Here is an 18,031-nt window from a genome sequence, read left to right as displayed (position 1 = left end):
AAGAAGAAGGAGGAGGAGGAGGAGGAGGAGGAGGAGAGGAGGAGGAGGAGAAGAAGAAGAAGAGGAAGAAGAAGAAGAAGAAGAAGAAGAAGAAGAAGAAGAAGAAGAAGAAGAAGAAGGAAAGAAGAAGAAGAAGAAGAAGAAGAAGAAGAAGAAGAAGAAGAAGAAGAAGAAGAAGAAGAAGAAGAAGAAGAAGAAGAAGAAGAAGAAGAAGAAGAAGAAGAAGAAGAAGAAGAAGAAGAAGAAGAAGACATGAAGAAGAAATGAAGAAGTAGAAAAGGAGGATTAGGAGGAGGAAGAGGCTGAGGAGGAGGAGGAGGGAGAGGAGGAAGAGGACAAGAGAAGGAGGGTGGATGGATGGATGGACTCACCATAAAATTGTTGATGATGATAGGTGTCCGACTGATAATGGTCGCCGTGACGTGGATGATGATGCTGTCTTTGTCTGTCAGCTTGGGTTACCTCCATGACTTGTCCAAGAACTACCACATACACAGTCACTAGAATTCTGATCCACCACCAAAACACCCCTGGACTCGCGTATTCCATAGCTAGTACGTCTTACGACAACTTCCAAAATTGTCTATCTTTGCTATATAATAATAATAATCCGATGATACACGAATCTGAATACTCTTTCGACATAGTTTTCGCAAACTAAAATGGTTTTTCTTTCACATTGTTAAGTGAAATGATTTTTTTACTAGTTGAAACTTTAAAAAAATTATATGCTTTCCTGAATTGTTAGAAATAATAGGAAAAAAATCAAAATTATACCGTTGAAACATTCTGACCCATCTGCTCAAACTGTATAAAGTCGTGATTATTTTGATGTTGAAATTATCATTTTTATAATATAACCAAAAACAATTGACTTGGGTTAAGTTTGATATTTTATTGGAGAAAACTGACATAGATAATTTCTTGATGTGCTAAAAAGTTTTTTTTGTTATAATTAGATAGATAAATAATTTTTCATATCATCTTTAATTTTTAAGTCACCTTCTGAAATCAATACAGTTTAGAGAAGATGTGTCTTTACATGCACATATTTTAAAATAATTCCTACACGTCAGTTGCTTACTAGTTAATGTTTTTAAATGGAAATTTAAAATAAAATATGTTGATTTAAACAATTAAAGCAAAAAGCTGGCCATTTACATATTTAATTTAATATCAATCACAAAACTAGATACGAATGGAAATGGAACATTTCGATTGACTATTTCACTACCGGTGTGAGTGCGTTAACAATACTTGATCCAAACAAACAGGCTTTCTAGTGGTGTTTTCACCACTATAAATTTACCCTCTATTGAAATGAAGTCCTTTGTCGCATTGACGGACGTGTCAAATCAGGCGTCATATGCAATTCCAGTCTCTCTGGTTACCGTTGATTATAACATCCACAGTGGTTGATTTACCGTGAAAGTCTGATGTAAACTCTGTGGGGGAAAGGAGGAAAAAAAGGTATAAGTAATGATGATGTTTGTTTGATCCGTTTGAAACAGTATAAAAATAGATTGAAGTTCTAGTGCGGTTTGTTTGTTTGCTTTGTTTTGTTTTTGTTTTTTGTTTTTTGTTTTGTTTTTTTTTTGTTTTGTTTTTTTTTTTTTTTTTTTTTTTGTTGCTTATTTGTTGGGGTTTTTGGGGGGAGGGTTGTCTTTTTTTTCTTGTTTTCTTTTTCTAGATTTGTGGTCTTGTTGTATGATACTCGCATGCGTACAAAAATCAGAAATTTTCAAGTTCGAATCCACTATGGGCAACGTAAAGTTGATTCATTGGAAGATGCTCTTTTCTCAAATTATCTCACCGCACTCAGGTGTAAAATTATACAACATTGTCTCTGTCGAAAAATACTAATAACACTTAATAGGCAAAATGTCTCTTCGTACATGTTAGATGTTGTTGTTGGCTTGGGATCCCTTGTTATGCGCTCTGAGAATGTTTAGTTGATATTGCGTGATATAGATGCTGATTTGAAAAATAAATTAATGTAACAGTCTTTTGTTTTGTTTTGTTTTGTTTTGTTTGTTTTGTTTTGTTTTTGTTTTTTTGTTTTTTTGCTGTTGTTTTTTTTTTGCCAACCAAATAGATGATCAGCTTTCACCTTATGTGGTCCATCGTCTCAATTCGGTATTATGTCAGGATGTACTCGTTATAAGAAAATGAACACTCTCATGCAACGCGTTAAGGTAAAGTACTTACAGTATTCGCCAACGTTAATAGATAGATCGAAGTTGACGTCACTCAGGTCTTTGTTATTGTTTTTTGCCATCCATGCTTATGAGTTGTTCTCACTAATCTGTATTATCCAGACTATAAACGTTCAAGATTACACATAGTATTGTGTGTTGGTCCGTTATATTTCCGGATGGCAATGTTGTGAGTTTCTTACCAAGCGCACAACATCGATAGTCTGATTGATATAATTTAGTGAGAACTAATAACTAGCAGGCTGTCTAAAAGTATTAACAAAGAGGCGTCAACTTAAATAATTACAGAAATGATACTTTTGGGTTGATCTCTATTCATTACAACGTAGAATAAATAAAAGTTATTACTTTCTCAAACTGGCTTCGCATTTTCATAATTTGTAAACCATCACCTCAAACCGGAATTATGTTTGTCTGGATAGTAGTAGTAGTAGTAGTAGTAGTAGTAGTAGTAGTAGTAGTAGTAGTAGTAGTAGTAGTAGTAGTAGTAGTAGTAGTGGTGGTGGTGGTGGTAGTAGTAGTGGTAGTAGTAATAGTACTATCAAAAACAGATGCTACACTAGAATGCGTATCTTTCTTTTTCACTTCATATTGCATGATAGAACAAGGCAATCTCTTTCCAATAATAATAGAGATTAAAACATTACCTTGCTTATCAATGCTTGATCGTATCTAAATAATTCACAATAGAAAACTGAATCCAAAATATTAAAGCGTCGAGGATGCAATATTAGGACATTGTATTCTTCTATCCTGTAGTGGAAATAGATGAAATGAGAACGATTTACTAGCATTCCACTCGATCCAATCAAACAAAATTCAATGTATTTTCAGGTTCACCTAATATTAACGGAAGCAGCAGCATTGTGTGACTGCAAGGAGATATATTATAAAGTTCTTATAAGACATCTCAATACAGTAAACCCTAGCGGTAAAATGGATTGATGCCTCGCTTTAAATAATTTGATATATGTGTTGAGAAAAAACGCAGTTCCTCTATGATAAATTAATGAGACTCCATGACTCCAGGACATTCTTTGTCTAAGTTGATAACTTTGATAGTTGAGAGATTTTTCACCTGGGACTATTTGATTTTTAACAAAACAAGGAAAAGTAATGCGTCCGATCTTCAGCACATACTACATTGGTAGCCGTGAGAAAAGTAGATGACCTACAAAATACTAGATATAAAACGAACCTTCCGGGGCTTACTTAGATCGGTAGGCAACACAATACTCCTATAATTTATCCCACGAACACATCTGAAAGCAATAGGAACTAGATCTTTAAAACACAAAGGACCAACAACAATCTGGAATAATTTACCACGCGATCTTAGAGCGACGACAGTCTACGAAAGATTCAAAGGAAGACTAAAAACATATTTTCATTGTCTAATAGTGTTGAGGACTCCTCGCGATGTTTTCAGTGTTGACTGCAGGGATTGGCGCTTCAATTATAATTAATTCCATTTCCTCGCCAGACGTTAGATTTACCGATTAAAGGCAAATAAAAAACTTTTCAAAGCGAAAATGTTGAATTATGATAATCTGTTTTCATAAATATAACCATTTAGAATTGAAAATCTTTGCTTGTCTCATAAACGGTTGTCATAACGCGTTCTGGAGAGAATGCTTAAATAAAAACGTTGAATCCAACCAGAAAAACAATTAAATCGAATGGAAGTTTCATAAATAGCACATTTTGACAGTTTTCAAAATATTCATAGCAATATAACAATGATACTATGATTCATTAGGCAGACCGGATGGATCAAAATTTCACTTTCATTTGTTGAGGCATCCTTGGTCGGGCGGTACAGAGCTAGCTTCGTCTTGCAAAAAAAAAGTCAAGCAATGTTTAATAAGATCAAGATTTGGATGAATGACAATTATTGGAAAAGGTGGTCCATGCATTCTGTTTCTTGTCAATTCCAATCTTGAATATCGCGTAAAATCTGACTATCTACCGTTATTGGGCAATGCACACGTCAAACACTGACAAATACAAGTAAATGAGTAAAACGTGCAATAGGAAAGAGCAAGGTTAAATCGTCTTTATCTCATATCTGCACGCTTTCAAATCCCCAAGGAAGCGCGAAATCTGTCTTCATTATTGTGAGCTTGACCGAATTCTTTCCCCAGAGATGCAACAATCCCGCGAGTTTTAATATCATGGTAAAGTGTTTACTGTTTATGAGAACGTGGTGTACAGACAAAGAGGACAGATAGTATTGTGAATGCTCTGGTCTCAGGGTTTGAGAAAACCAAAAGAGCGAAATGAACATATCATTCGCATGTCTAATAACCGGGCGCAATTATGGGCTCGTTTTAACGTTGTTGTAATGGATAATATGCGCGGCTCTGTGGTCTTGTGGTATGACACTCGCTTTCGAATTGGAAGGACCTGGGCTCGAGCCTGGTTCGGCGCATAGTTAGTCCTTGGAAATTTCACTTTACTCACATTCTCTCACCGTACTCAGGTGTAAAATGAGTACATGGCGTTAACAGCGTTGTCTCTGTCCGGAAAAAATGTGATATCGCCTAATAGGCGTCATGTAACATCCTAAGCGTTGCTGTTGGCCAGGGACCTCTAGTGGATATTGCTCTATATAAAAGCTCAAGATTTTTTGGGTTTTTTTTTTAAATCTCAAAATAGTTTGCGTTGGTTTGAGAGTATTTCCATTACATCGATTAGCCCATAACAGTTTGGGTTATCAGACCTACAACTAAGTTCACGTCGGAACAGCAACATTTAAATTGTAGGACGGGACATGCCGCCTGTTAGGCGATATTACAATTTTTCGGACAAAGACAACGCTGTTAACGGCCAGGTACTCATTTTACACCTGAGTACGGTGAGAGAATGTGAGTAAAGAGCCTTTTCCAAGGACTCAACTATGCGCCGAGCGTGAGGCTCGAACCCAGGACCTTTCGATCCGAAAGCGAGTGTCATACCACAAGACCACATAGCCCACATAGAGCAAATCTAGAGCAAATCTAATTCATGACAATGGCTATTGGATAGAATTGTCTTGTCTTCGAATCCCAGTAGATGGATGTTTCTTTTTCGTGGCTCTTGGAAAAAAGATTCAATTAAATGTCCCAAATGAATTTTTATAAAAACCTCACAATAAGCAAGGGACTTTTTAAAAATTTGACGAATGAATTTAGAAAGAAATATCTTCTAAAATCGAATCAAGCCAGAGACCTTCTATGTGCGGCTATGTGGTCTAGTGGTATGGCACTGGCCTTCGGATTGGAAGGTCCTGGATTCGTGTCCCGCTCTGGAAAAATGCGGTTCACGGGTGTTATACTGCCATTACATAAATAATGGACAGTTTTGTTGTTGTGGGGAAAACATGTCTTTCCATTTCGTATGCATTCATTGTGTGGTTTCTGCTGTTTATAGTGCTGTTATCAATATAATTGTTGCTGTTGTTTTCTATTTGATGATATCTCTATTTTTCTAACCATTATTATTACAATTTTACTTTACTTTACTTACATTTTCAAACCGTACTAAGTGAAAAATGAGTACCTAGCCATTAACAGTCTTGAATAGCTCATACGGTAGAATCACGATCTCCCCGGCCAGGCGGAGCTGTCCTACCAGTAAGGTCGCGGGTTCGAGCCCCCATCGCCGCCGCGAAGTTTATATTCTCTTCTGGCACTTTCCTACTCACTTCATTTCTTGTTATTATCAACATAAGTGCCTGCTCAACTCACTTTCCAGGGAAAAAAATTGTAATATTGTCTAACAGGTGTCATGTCTTATGTCATATGTATTATAACATGATAACTGCTCTGTTGGTCAGGGATGGCTTTGAGCTGGTTTAGTGGATACAGTGGATAAAAGCTCTTTTTTTTTCTTATCCAAAGACAGTGCCGCCATACCAGTGACCTACTGTTTCGCCCGTTCCAGAATCGATACTGTTCCCATCAGATCCGACACAAGAATAAAGTAATGTAGTAATTAGCACATTTTGTGGGATGATGATGACTCTAGGGGTCAGGGGTCATCCTATCCTTGTGGAGACATTATTACGAGGATGATTTTCACCTACAAAATTTCTACTTATCAACCATAATCGACCAACCATCTCAAATGGTATAATCTCGTGATAAACCTGATGGATAAAAAGTATATTTTAAGATTAATAAATTGATGTGATGCGCTTAGGTAAAGTACTCACAACACCCGCCAGCCGGATATAACGTACCAATACTCAAAACTATGTGTCACCTTAACCGTTAACAGTCTGATTGATAACATTTTGTGAGGACTAATCATTAAAGTGACTGTATAAAGACAATAAAAGCTAGCTGAGTGACGTCAAGTTGTTCCATCTATAAATATTTAGGTTTCATTCATTGAGAGAGTGGGTTTTATCTCTGAAACTCTAAATGAATTAAAATTCCTACATTTACTCATTTCAAATTTAAACTCAATTTTCTTCATGAAGTTCATGCCGATATAATACTAGATAAAGGAAATGAGTAACAATTTTACTTTTTAAATATTTTTTATTCTTCTAAAAACATGTTGCTTTCTTTCGTTATTTTGTTGGGGGTTCTGTGTCGATGTTGCTGTTTTTGTTTTATACTCAATGAATCTTGTATCAATTTTGATTTCTGTTTGTTTATTTATTTATCCCATTGCCTGGTCGTGATCGCCTATAATTTTCCCTATTGAATTATGGGAACAAATATAGACCGGCATGGAAAATAATAGTCTTTCCCTGCCATAGAGAAATGCTTGATAGTTCATTGTTTGTTTTTTATTATTTTTTTTTTGAGGAATAAAGTATATATTATTATTATTATTATTATTATTATTATTATTATTATTATTATTATTATTATTATTATTATTTTTTTTTTTTTTTTAATGAATAAAGTATACATTATTATTATTATTAATATTATTATTATTATTATTATTATTATTATTATTATTATTATATTATTATTATTATTATTATTATTATTATTATTATTATATTATTATTATCATTATTATTAATAATGTAATATTACACACACACACATATATATATATATATATATATATATATATATATAATATATATATATATATATACATATACCGGTCATTTGAAATTTGCTTGAAGGCTGTTCAAAAATAATATTGTTATGACGTTGATAAAAAGCAAAAATTCTAATAAAAATGGTTAGAAAAATAGAGATATCATCAAATAGAAAACAACAGCAACAATTATATTGATAACAGCACTATTATAAACAACAGAAACCACACAATGAATGCATACGAAATCTACAGACATGTTTTCCCCACAACAACAAAACTGTCCATTATTTATGTAATGGCAGTCTGACACCCGTGAACCGCATTTTTGTAATATGTTGGTAAGTGTGCTTTACACGTGTGCATGTCTGCGAGTGTTTGTGTGTGTGAGAGAGAGTGTGTGAGTGTGTGTGTGTGTGTGTGTGTGTGTGCGTGTGTGTGTGTGTGTGTGAAAAGAGAGAAAGAAAGACAGAGAGAGAGAGAGAGATAGAGAGAGAGAGAAAGAGAGAGGTAGGAGGATGAGAGAGAGACTGTATGTTGTTGTTGTTGTTGTTGTTGTTGTTGTTGTTGTTGTTCGTGTTGTTCTTGTTACCCAGGGGATTCTTTATATTTTTTCACCATTCCTTTTGTTTTATTAATCAATTTATTTGTTTGTTTTAATTATTTTGTTTCCTTTTGTTTAGTTTCAAATTTGTTTTGTTTTTCGCTGTGTCTTTTTGTTGTTTTTGTTATGTTTCTCTCTGTTTTATTGTTTTCTTTTCTTTTGTTTTTGAAATCTATTTTGGGGTGGATTGTGTTTACAATGTTTTTCTCTCTGTTTTATTGTTTTCTTTGGGGTTTTTAAAAAATCTATTTTTGGGGTGGGTTGTGTTTATAATGTTTCTACATTCTTTATAATGATATGTAAAACCATTTACAACTTACACACACCCCAATGATCAAATTGCTATATAATTTCTATGAATCAGACGACCCTCAAGGACCCGAAGGCCTTATACAAAAAATGAATGTCTTTTAACGTTTTCGCCAGAAAACTTTTAATTCCCCAAGTCAATCGATCAATTTTTTTGAACCAGGGAATTCTTTTGATTTAATCTGATTTCAGAATTTTCGACGAGTTGGGGGTCATCTAAGTAAATCGATATAGCTAGAGAGTAGAAATTTGAAAATGAACAAATAAAAAGCGTTTTTCTAGTGCTGTGCACCTAAATCCCTATTGTATTGCATTTTGTTTTTATTCATCCTGAATTTCCCAAAGGCTTTAACGTGAGCGGACAGCAAATGTTTTCCTCCTACAATTCTCAACAGTGCCAGACATACAAAAACAACAAAAAGAACACTGCTTTACCCTTTTTTCTTTTAAATTGTTAAAGTTTGGCCAAGATCTCATGCCCCAAATATCATAGATTAAAATCACTCCTCATTTTGTCAAAAACTCTCAAACCTGAGATTTCAATCAGTCTTCAAAGATTCTAGGTTTGAGAGTTTTTGCCAGGATGGGGGTCATTTTAATCGACGAGATATTTGGAGGACGAGTTTTATGGCCAAAATTTTTACAACGTGTATTTTCAGAGTACGGCAGAGCAATAGTATGATGCAATATCGATCACTCTGGACTCTATTTCAACCATTATACTCTCATTTTTGTAGATTTTTTTACCAGGTTCTTTGTCACAGATTTGGGGAATGGGGGATTCAATGCATATTATAATAATTCATGTCAGTATATTAATGAATTACGGTATGATGGATGAATACGCATTTATTATAATTCTTAGAGACGCAGTGAGAGAAAAGTCAGTAGAATCAGGAAACGCAATTGCTTCTTCAGTAGATTGTAGTATGACAAATATAGTATTACACAAGACCAGAGATTTTTTTTCATGTATTCTCGGACCCCTTGGATTCCACTCGCCTCGTGAACAAACGAACTGGTTTTTCTTTTATTTGTTTTTATTGGGGGTTTTTCGTTTGTTTGTTGATTTTTTTTTGTTGTTGTTGTTGGGGTTTTTTTTTGTTGTTGTTGTTTTTTTTGTTTTGTTTTTGTTTTTGTATTATTTGTTTGTTTTTTTTGTTTTTGTTTTTGTTTTTTTTTTGTTGTTTTTTTTTGTTTGCTTTTGTTTTTTGTTTTCCCCCTGATAATCTACCATTGATTTGGGTATCTTAGATCTAGCGGAAGCCCTTTGCAATACACTCGTGTTCCATCAAAAAAGTTGCAAGTAACTGTTGCTGTACATTTTACGCTACGAATACCGGAATAAACTCTGGCTCCATTCATATGACAGGGAATTTATGAAACAAAAATGACACTCCTGAGCGATGAAATTATCGTAATTAAAAACGTATACGTTAAGCTGTATAAATTAATTTTAACTAATTTACTGCCGTACTCTGGAAAAACACTAGTGCTTTTATATGCGCAACTAAACGTGCTCAAGGCGCTTTACAAGGGGTCCCTGACAAACAGCAACATATTACATATAGAACGAGACATGGCGCCTGTTAGGCGATATTACAATTTTTCCGACAGAGACAACGCTGTTAACGGCCAGGTACTCATTTTATACTTAAGAATGGTGAGAAAATGTTAGTAAAGAGTCTTTTCCAAGGACTCACCTATGCGCAGAGCGGGCTCGAACCCAGGGCCTTCCGATCCGAAAGCGAGTGTCATACCACAAGACCACGTAGCCACACAACGTGTATTTAAAAATTTGGAAAGAAAGATCGCCCTTCGCGAAGTCACAGGTTTAAGGGTCATTGAGGTTCATTTAAATAGATCGATATTTGAAGGACGAGTTTTCTGGCCAAATTTTAAATTGGATTTGCCAGAGTACAGCAGAGTAGACAGTCGTATTGACAGGGAATCAATTGGGTAGATAATAAACATTGATTCATGTTTCAGACAACAATAATTATAACCCGACTAATTATAAGCAGCATCTCTATCTCTCCCTCTCTCTCTCTCTCTCTCTCTCTCTCTCTCTCTCTCTCTCTCTCTCTCTATATATATATATATATATATATATATATATATATATATATATATCTTATATACAAACACACAGTTACACACACTCTCTCTCTCTCTCTCTCTCTCTCTCTCTCTCTCTCTCTTTCTCTCTCTCTCTCTCTCTTTCTTTCTTTATTTCTTTCTCTCTTTCTCTATCTCTCTCGGTGTGTGTGTGTGTGTGTGTGTGTGTGTGTGTGTGTGTGTCACTTCTTATAACCTTTTAAAGTATTACCCTCTCCCCTCCCCCCTCCCCCCCCCCCTTCCTTTCTATCTCTCTCATTCTTTGTATCCCAACCCCTTTCTCTATGACTACACCTACCGCTCTCCTGCTCCCCCCCCCCCCCCCCCCGCCTATCTCTCTCTCTCTCTCTCTCTCTCTCTCTCTCTCTCTCTCTCTCTCTCTCTCTCGATCTAATACGGTTGATCTTTTCTCTCTTATTCCCTGCCTCTTAACCATTGCCTTCACTTGTTCTCTTTCTCCATCTACCAATCCCTCCCCCCTCTCTCTCTCTCTCTCTCTCTCTCTCTCTCTCTCTCTCGTTCTTTCTTTCTTTCTTTTTCTCTCTCACCCACATACAAACACACACATACACACAAACACAAACACACACATATACACACATAGACGTACATACGCGCAAAGACATCAATATCACCCACTTCGAACGTCTTATCAGCCTTAATTTGCATAATGAAAAGCCTTCGGAATTTTTTGTTCACTAATTGAAGTCTAGCAGAGAATTGCAAGAGGGAGTTTAGAAGAAGTTGAGACTTTAAGAGTATACAGATGTCGTCGTTGAAATTTTCATGGACTTGTGACTGATACGATAACACGAGAAAGAGAGAGAGAGAGAGAGAGAGAGAGAGAGAGAGAGAGAGAGAGAGAGAAAGAGAGAGAGATAAGGAGAGAGAAAGAGAAATATATAAGGAGAGAGAAGGAGAGAGAGATAGAGAGAGAAAAAGAAAGAAGGAAAGAGAGAGAGAGAGAGAGAGAGAGAGAAAGATATATATATAATATATATATATATATATATATATATATATATATATATATATATATATATATAAACAAAACAATAGACAGTAGGCCAACATACAGAACAAACTACAATCGTGTTTCTGACGTTCTGACGTTACTAAAATTTCTGAGAGAGGAAAATTCTAATGAGGATAGTTTATTAACTCTATGTAGGACTAAGAATATAAATCCACTTTTTAATGTCCTATTCATCACCGTTTTGAGTCGGTGAGAGTCACTATCAGTATTAATCGTACTAAAGCAGTATTACAGAACAATGAAACTGATAGTAAACTTGTTTTTTTATAATATGCCCCTCTTAAGGTTTTTGCTTCGTAACCGAAATGTACCGTGTTTAACCACCTGCTGCTGCGCTGTGTGGCCTCGCTCTAGTTCAATTTGCGGCGCTGCACTGCGGCTAACGCCTGTGTTATTCCAGTCTTCCCTTGGAATAGACCCTAGAAACACATTTCGTCCCATTTGGACGAATAAAGGGAAATATATATATATATATATATATATATATATATATATATATATATATATATATATATATACGTTATCCAAGTTATATCTTAGTTAAATTGATTGTCAGCGTTAAAGAGAGCGAGCATTTTTCTTTATCTTTATTGAGGTATTAGTTACCTTGATTTAACCAATTAACTGCGTACTCTGTATTTTTAAAAAAGAAATTTTAAAATCTGACCAGAGAACAAGTCCTTAAAATATCGATCGATTAAAATTAATCTGGTATCTCCGGGATCCTAAGTTTGAGATTTTTTGCCAAGATGAGGGTCATTTAAATCGATCAGAGTTTGAGGAGGATGAGAAAAAGAGGCGAAGGAAGAAGAGGACGAGGGACAGGAAGTAGGGGAAAAAAGAATATTGAGAAAAAGAAAAAGAAGAAGATGGTAATGATGATGATGATGATGATGATGATAAGTAGTAGTAGTAGTAGTAGTAGTAGTAGTAGTAGTAGTAGTAGTAGTAGTAGTAGTAGTAGTAGTAGTAGTAGCAGTACTAGTAGTAGTAGTAGTAGTAGTAGTAGTAGTAGTAGTAGTAGTAGTAGCAGTACTAGTAGTAGTAGTAGTAGTAGTAGTAGTAGTAGTAGTAGTAGTAGTAGTAGGAGGAGGAGGAGGAGGAGGAGGAGGAGGAGGAGAAGGAGGAGGAGGAGGAAGAGTAATAATGATAATTCTTAGACAAATAATATTACCCAAGAAATTCAGTAATAAAGCTATCAAATACATACCAACAATGATACCAAAATCAATTGAATAAATGCAGGATTAACCAATCTAATCAAACCATCCTGATAACAAGGGAAGCACGTCCTTATTCCGATATTGGAACAGTACACACTGTGAGGGATCCCAAAGTCAACACCAACACGCATAAACCCTACTGCTGGCCGCAAGGCAAGGGTCCTCGCAATCGAAATATCCTAATTCACTTTCATTGTCAAATTTTTTCAATACCAGCAGCCTTTGACTCTCAGTGAACTCAACTTCTCCCTTGACGATAAAATTTGCACATTTGATTCCAACGCACGTGTGACTCACGTGGATCAAGAGTTATGGTCGAATTGAGTCGATGATGATGATGATCACGCGCGTTCATTAAAATCGTGAGTGAGTCAAAAAGGTGACAAGTATGCATGGATGACTCAGCGTGCATGTTTTATTTCTTTCATTATGTCATTTAAATAGTGATTGATTGATAAGACCAATTTCCTTTCAGTCTTTGAAAAAATAGCATAAATCGTCATTAAATATTTTAATATTCTGCAGTGTATGGCGTCGTTTGCAAAATGCCGATGTCTCATTTTGATAACAGGTCAAGCGATATTGAGTGTGGGCAGTGAATGGAACGGTGACATTGATCGACTATGTCTGGCTTCGACAGTGGTATTTGAATGAGACATTTTACATGATTAGCTACATAGAATATGGATGAATCACTTTTGACGTGAACGCCAGTAAAATAAAAAGAATTTAACGACAGAATACATTTTATTTTATTTTAATTTATTTTGTATTTATTGTCCTCATTTCATCGAAAGTATCCATTTAAGCAAAATATACACCATTTCTTCCCGCCGGATGAATATTTTAAATACTCAAAACTCAAAACTATGTCGAACCCTTGTAGTTTTTTTGTTTTTTATTTATTTTTATTTTTTTTGGTCCGCTTGAGAGAATTTATGAGAAATAATCTATCAACTTTCGGTATAAAAACAAAAATAAAGAGATGAGTTACGTCAACTTTATACATTCGATTGAGTCAATGTGTTTATCACCGGCTTCAGTGCCTTGATCGGTGAATAACTAATTAACCAGCAGGTTTTTTTACCAATACAAACGTGGGATTTTTGACACCCCCCCCCCCCCCCCCCCTTCCACCAAGCCCGCTCGGACAAATATAGGTGGTTAGCTTTTCGAAAACAAGTTATGTCATTAGTCCTATCGAGATTCGCTCTCTTGCGCTTTACAAGGGGTCCCTAGCCAACAGCTACACTTAATATATAGGACAAAACTAGACGCCTCTTAGGCCCGTTAACATTTTTTTTTTCATACAAAGGCAATGTTGTTAACGGCCAGGTACCCATTTTATACTCGAGTAAGGCGAGAGAGTGTGAGTAAGGAGCCTTTTCCAAAGACTCAACAATGCGCCGCTCAGAACGAGATTCGAATCCAGGACCACTAGACTACATAGCCAGCCTAATACCAAGACTATCTCGGACTGCATCAAACCGACTTTTTTTTTTTTGCCATTTAATCCGAGCTGTTTGTTTTATCGATTTAATTAATTTTATTCTATTGCTTTTGACTGCCTTCAGGTCGTTCTCGTGTGACAGATAGAGTTTACACAGTTTATAATGTCCCCTCTCTCAGCTCTGGCTCTTGACACCTTATCTTCAAACAAGGAACAGCCATCAACCGCTAAACCCATCTCACAGACGGGCACGTATGGGAAAACAGTTCATCACAAAACTCTAAGTGAAACTAATTTGCATATACTGTCTGTCTGTCTGGCTGTTTGCAGACTGTTCTCAGGTTTTTGGGGGGTTTTTTTGTTCTTGGAGTCTCGTGTGGTCACGTGATGTCTTCGAAGGTTGTATGATATCCGGGGAAAAAAACTCAAAATGAAAGTAAATTAAATAATAACTGGTAAACTAATAAATAAATGGTGGCAATAATAGGATTACGTATGTAAACTATGGTTTTACGGTGAATTGAATAACTCTGCGACTGAAAAAGAAAAGTATGAATGAAAATGAACGTTTTAAATAGATATGAACATTCAAATAGCGCTTTAGAATGCTTCCATTATTTCTCATACAGGACGTGTGAAACCTTATTTCCATTTCGTACTGTACAAGTCATTTGTTAGGTGTCCTTACAATTTTCGTCTATGCCTAAAGCCAGGTGACATTCACACTTGAGCCGAGTGGAGTAATGTGTTTAAGTGCCTTAACCACGGACACAGCACCTGAACCAGATATTTTTACTCTGACTGTCACCCATTAGACTACTAACTCCGCATAACATTGCTTGATTTTTGCGAGAAGACGAGATACTGTGCCACTGAGCCAGCGGCGAAAAAAAAAGTGAACGAAGTTTGTGTATGCTGTTTTAAATATCTCAAGCGTTAAAGTCTTCAACAGTCGTGACGTCACTTCCCTCGTAATGACGCATAGTAACTTAGTAACTGGTTCTAAACTATCGGAACAATGGCGGACGCCCTTATGAAATACTTCTCCAACGAGCATAAAAGTGTATCCAGAGGATAAAAACATTATAAATCTGATCATGTTTTGACTTTTATACATTCTGATCACATTATGACATGTGAAAAATTCTAGCCAGCATGAAGAATAAAAAGTACCGATTTTCTTTGTTTAGAACCAAGCTGCTCGTTGCTGGGCGGACGTGACATCAGACTATTGAATCCTAAGAATCATGTTGTTAGGGATCCAGCACCAGCTGCATTTCTTTAATTCTATATAGGGAATGAGCTTAGCGGAAGAGTAGCGTCCCTTGATTGGACGTCACCTTACAGAGAGAACGTATATTTGGTTTTGAAGTGTCTCAAGCCGCTTTCACCGGGAGCGAGGACGAGAGACGCATGCGCACAACCAAAATGACGTTCTCTCTCTAATAACTTTTCCGCCGTGACGTCACAGACTATGGGTGACGTCCAATCAAGGGACGCTACTCTTCAGCGAATCTCATTCCCTATAATTTATTCTATTGTTGTAATACAATGACTATGTGGTCTTGTGATGTGACACTCGCCTTCGGATCGGAAGGTCCTTGGTTCGAGTCCAGCTCTGAGGGGCGCATGGTTGACTCCTTGGAAAAGGCTCTTTACCCACATTCTCTCGCCGTACTCAGGTGTAAAAAGAGTACCTGGCCGTTAACAGTTTTGTTTCTATTGGAAAAAAATTGCAATATCGCCAAACAGGTGTCATGTCTCGTCCTGCATGTTATGTGTTGCTGAGGCTAGCGACCCCTTGTAAAGCGCTTTGAGCACGTTTATTAAATATTGCGCTATAAATGCTCTCATTTAATACATTTATTTCTATAGACTTCTCGCTTAGTTGGGAAGTTTTTCCTCCATTGTTGAACTGTGCAAACATTACACGACGTCTGTTTACGGTTATCTGTACCCAAAAACAAAAATGTAGCCATTTCTCAAAAGCGTTCAGGGGAAACGCCGTCTCCTCAATAATTCAAAGGGGAAAGTACATTATAGAAACACTTTCTTTGGCCTCTATTTAACCCTTTACTGGCAAGGGTCGATTTCACTATAATCTCAAATTTCAGTGGGCTTTTATATAGTTCAATATCCACTAAACGTTTTAATGTGCTTTTACAAAGGGTCCCTTACCAACATGAACACTTAACATGTAGGACGAGACATGACGCCTGTTAGGAGATATTGCAATTGTTTTTCCGACAAATATAAAGCTGTTAACGGCCAGGTATTTAAATACGGTAAGAGAATGTGAGTAAAGAGCCTTTTCCAAGGACTCAACTATGCGCCATTTCAGAGTGGGATTCGAACACTGGACCTTCCTGTTCGAATGCGACAATACCACATGCTGCACTATTAAATCTGATTATTTTTTATAAAATTCACGAAGATTTCCGAGTTGCATCGTAGATATTGTTGTCTTTATAGTAATGACGTTCAACTATGTAGTTATAATCAGATAAATAGGTGAAAGGGATGTTGGGTGGCGTGGGGTGGGGGAGGGGGAGGGTAAGGATGGATATTTGAAGGATTTCAATGACATTCAATCTCGTCGTTAAAGAATTAAAGTCCTTCTTACTCTCTCTCTCTCTCTCTCTCTCTCTCTCTCTCCCTCTCTCTCTCTCTCTCTCTCTACTGTCTCTCTCTCTCTACTGTCTCTCTCTCTCTACTCTCTCTCTCTCTCTCTCTCTATATATATATATATATATATATATATATATACTGTCTCTCTCTCTCTCTCTCTCTACTGTCTCTCTCTCTCTACTCTCTCTCTCTCTACTGTCTCTCTCTCTACTGTCTCTCTCTCTCTACTGTCTCTCTCTCTCTACTGTCTCTCTCTCTCTACTGTCTCTCTCTCTACTGTCTCTCTCTCTACTGTCTCTCTCTCTACTGTCTCTCTCTCTCTCTACTGTCTCTCTCTCTACTGTCTCTCTCTCTCTCTACTGTCTCTCTACTGTCTCTCTCTCTCTCTACTGTCTCTCTCTCTCCCTCTCTCTCTCCCTCCCTCTCTCTCTCTCTGAATTGCTGTCCTCAATCGTTCCAGGCCAGACCTGTTCTTTGTCTGAATTACAAGCATTAATCAATATTTAAATAAGAGTCGTTTCAATAGTAGTAACATTCCTATTCTCTCATACTCTGAAATAAAAAACATATTTACAATTTTGGCCAGAAAATTTGTCCTTCAAATATCAATCGATTAAAATAACTCTCATTTTGGAAAAAAAAAAAAAAACTCTCGAACCTGGGACTTGGCCGAAGTCCTATGTTTGGAAATGTTTGCCAATGAGAGTCAATTTAATCGATCGATATTTGAAGGACGAGTTTTCTGGCCAAAATATTAAATAGAGTTTGTTTATTGTTTTTTTTTTCTTCAGAAAATGGCAATATTGTGTTCAGAGGCGGTTGTAATATTTTTTTGATATCATTTGATAACCCTTGAAAGAAACCCGAACTTCTCATTGTTTTTTATATGGTTTTCTTATTCGAAAATTTGCCATATAATTTCCATATAATTCACCCGATTGTGATTGAATTAAGTTTATTCCTCTTGTCATATTGACATTAATCTTTTTATTAAATCAAATTGAAGGGAGGGGGATTCAACAAAATGCTGTAAATTAATTTCTGGTTTTTTTGTTTTTTTTCAGGATTCTTGCGTGAAATCATTTAGTAATATTTAATTTCAATTCAGAATATGAAAAACAAGTCAGTTCTTTAATTGACTTAAGCAAATGTGAGGCTTGATAATTATAGAAGAACAAATCTTTTGATTAAAGTAAGATTTGTTTTATATCACAATTTCTCTCGGGAATAAAGGAACATACAAATAGACAAATAGATAAATAGCAGACAAAAGAAAATGAATAAACATATAAGAAATTAGAAAAATAAATAAATAAACAAATTTACAACAGACAAAGAAATAAATAAGCAAATAAACAAACTGATAAATAAAATAAACAATGTAACAAACAGACAACT

At 36.0% G+C, this 18,031-nt stretch overlaps 1 protein-coding gene across 2 annotated transcripts in view; it reads right to left on the bottom strand.

The window, feature by feature from the left end:
* LOC144966506 (zwei Ig domain protein zig-8-like) overlaps positions 1 to 18,031 on the bottom strand; it is a 363,782-nt gene that overhangs the window by 179,543 nt on the left and 166,208 nt on the right. For both annotated transcript variants that reach the window (XM_078903125.1, XM_078903126.1), the window contains exons 4-5: positions 1,310 to 1,445; positions 372 to 736 (exon numbers count right to left, since the gene is read on the bottom strand). In XM_078903125.1, the coding sequence (XP_078759251.1) occupies positions 372 to 549 (178 nt within the window). In that variant the 5' untranslated portion in view covers positions 550 to 736; positions 1,310 to 1,445. The remainder of the gene's footprint in view (positions 1 to 371; positions 737 to 1,309; positions 1,446 to 18,031) is intronic.

This window comes from Berghia stephanieae, chromosome 2 (genome assembly GCF_034508935.2).
Source record: "Berghia stephanieae isolate SIO BIC M18660-M18661 chromosome 2, UCSD_Bste_1.3, whole genome shotgun sequence".
NCBI classification, from domain to species: Eukaryota; Metazoa; Mollusca; class Gastropoda; order Nudibranchia; family Aeolidiidae; genus Berghia; species Berghia stephanieae.
This window is presented reverse-complemented; position numbering and strand designations above follow the sequence as displayed.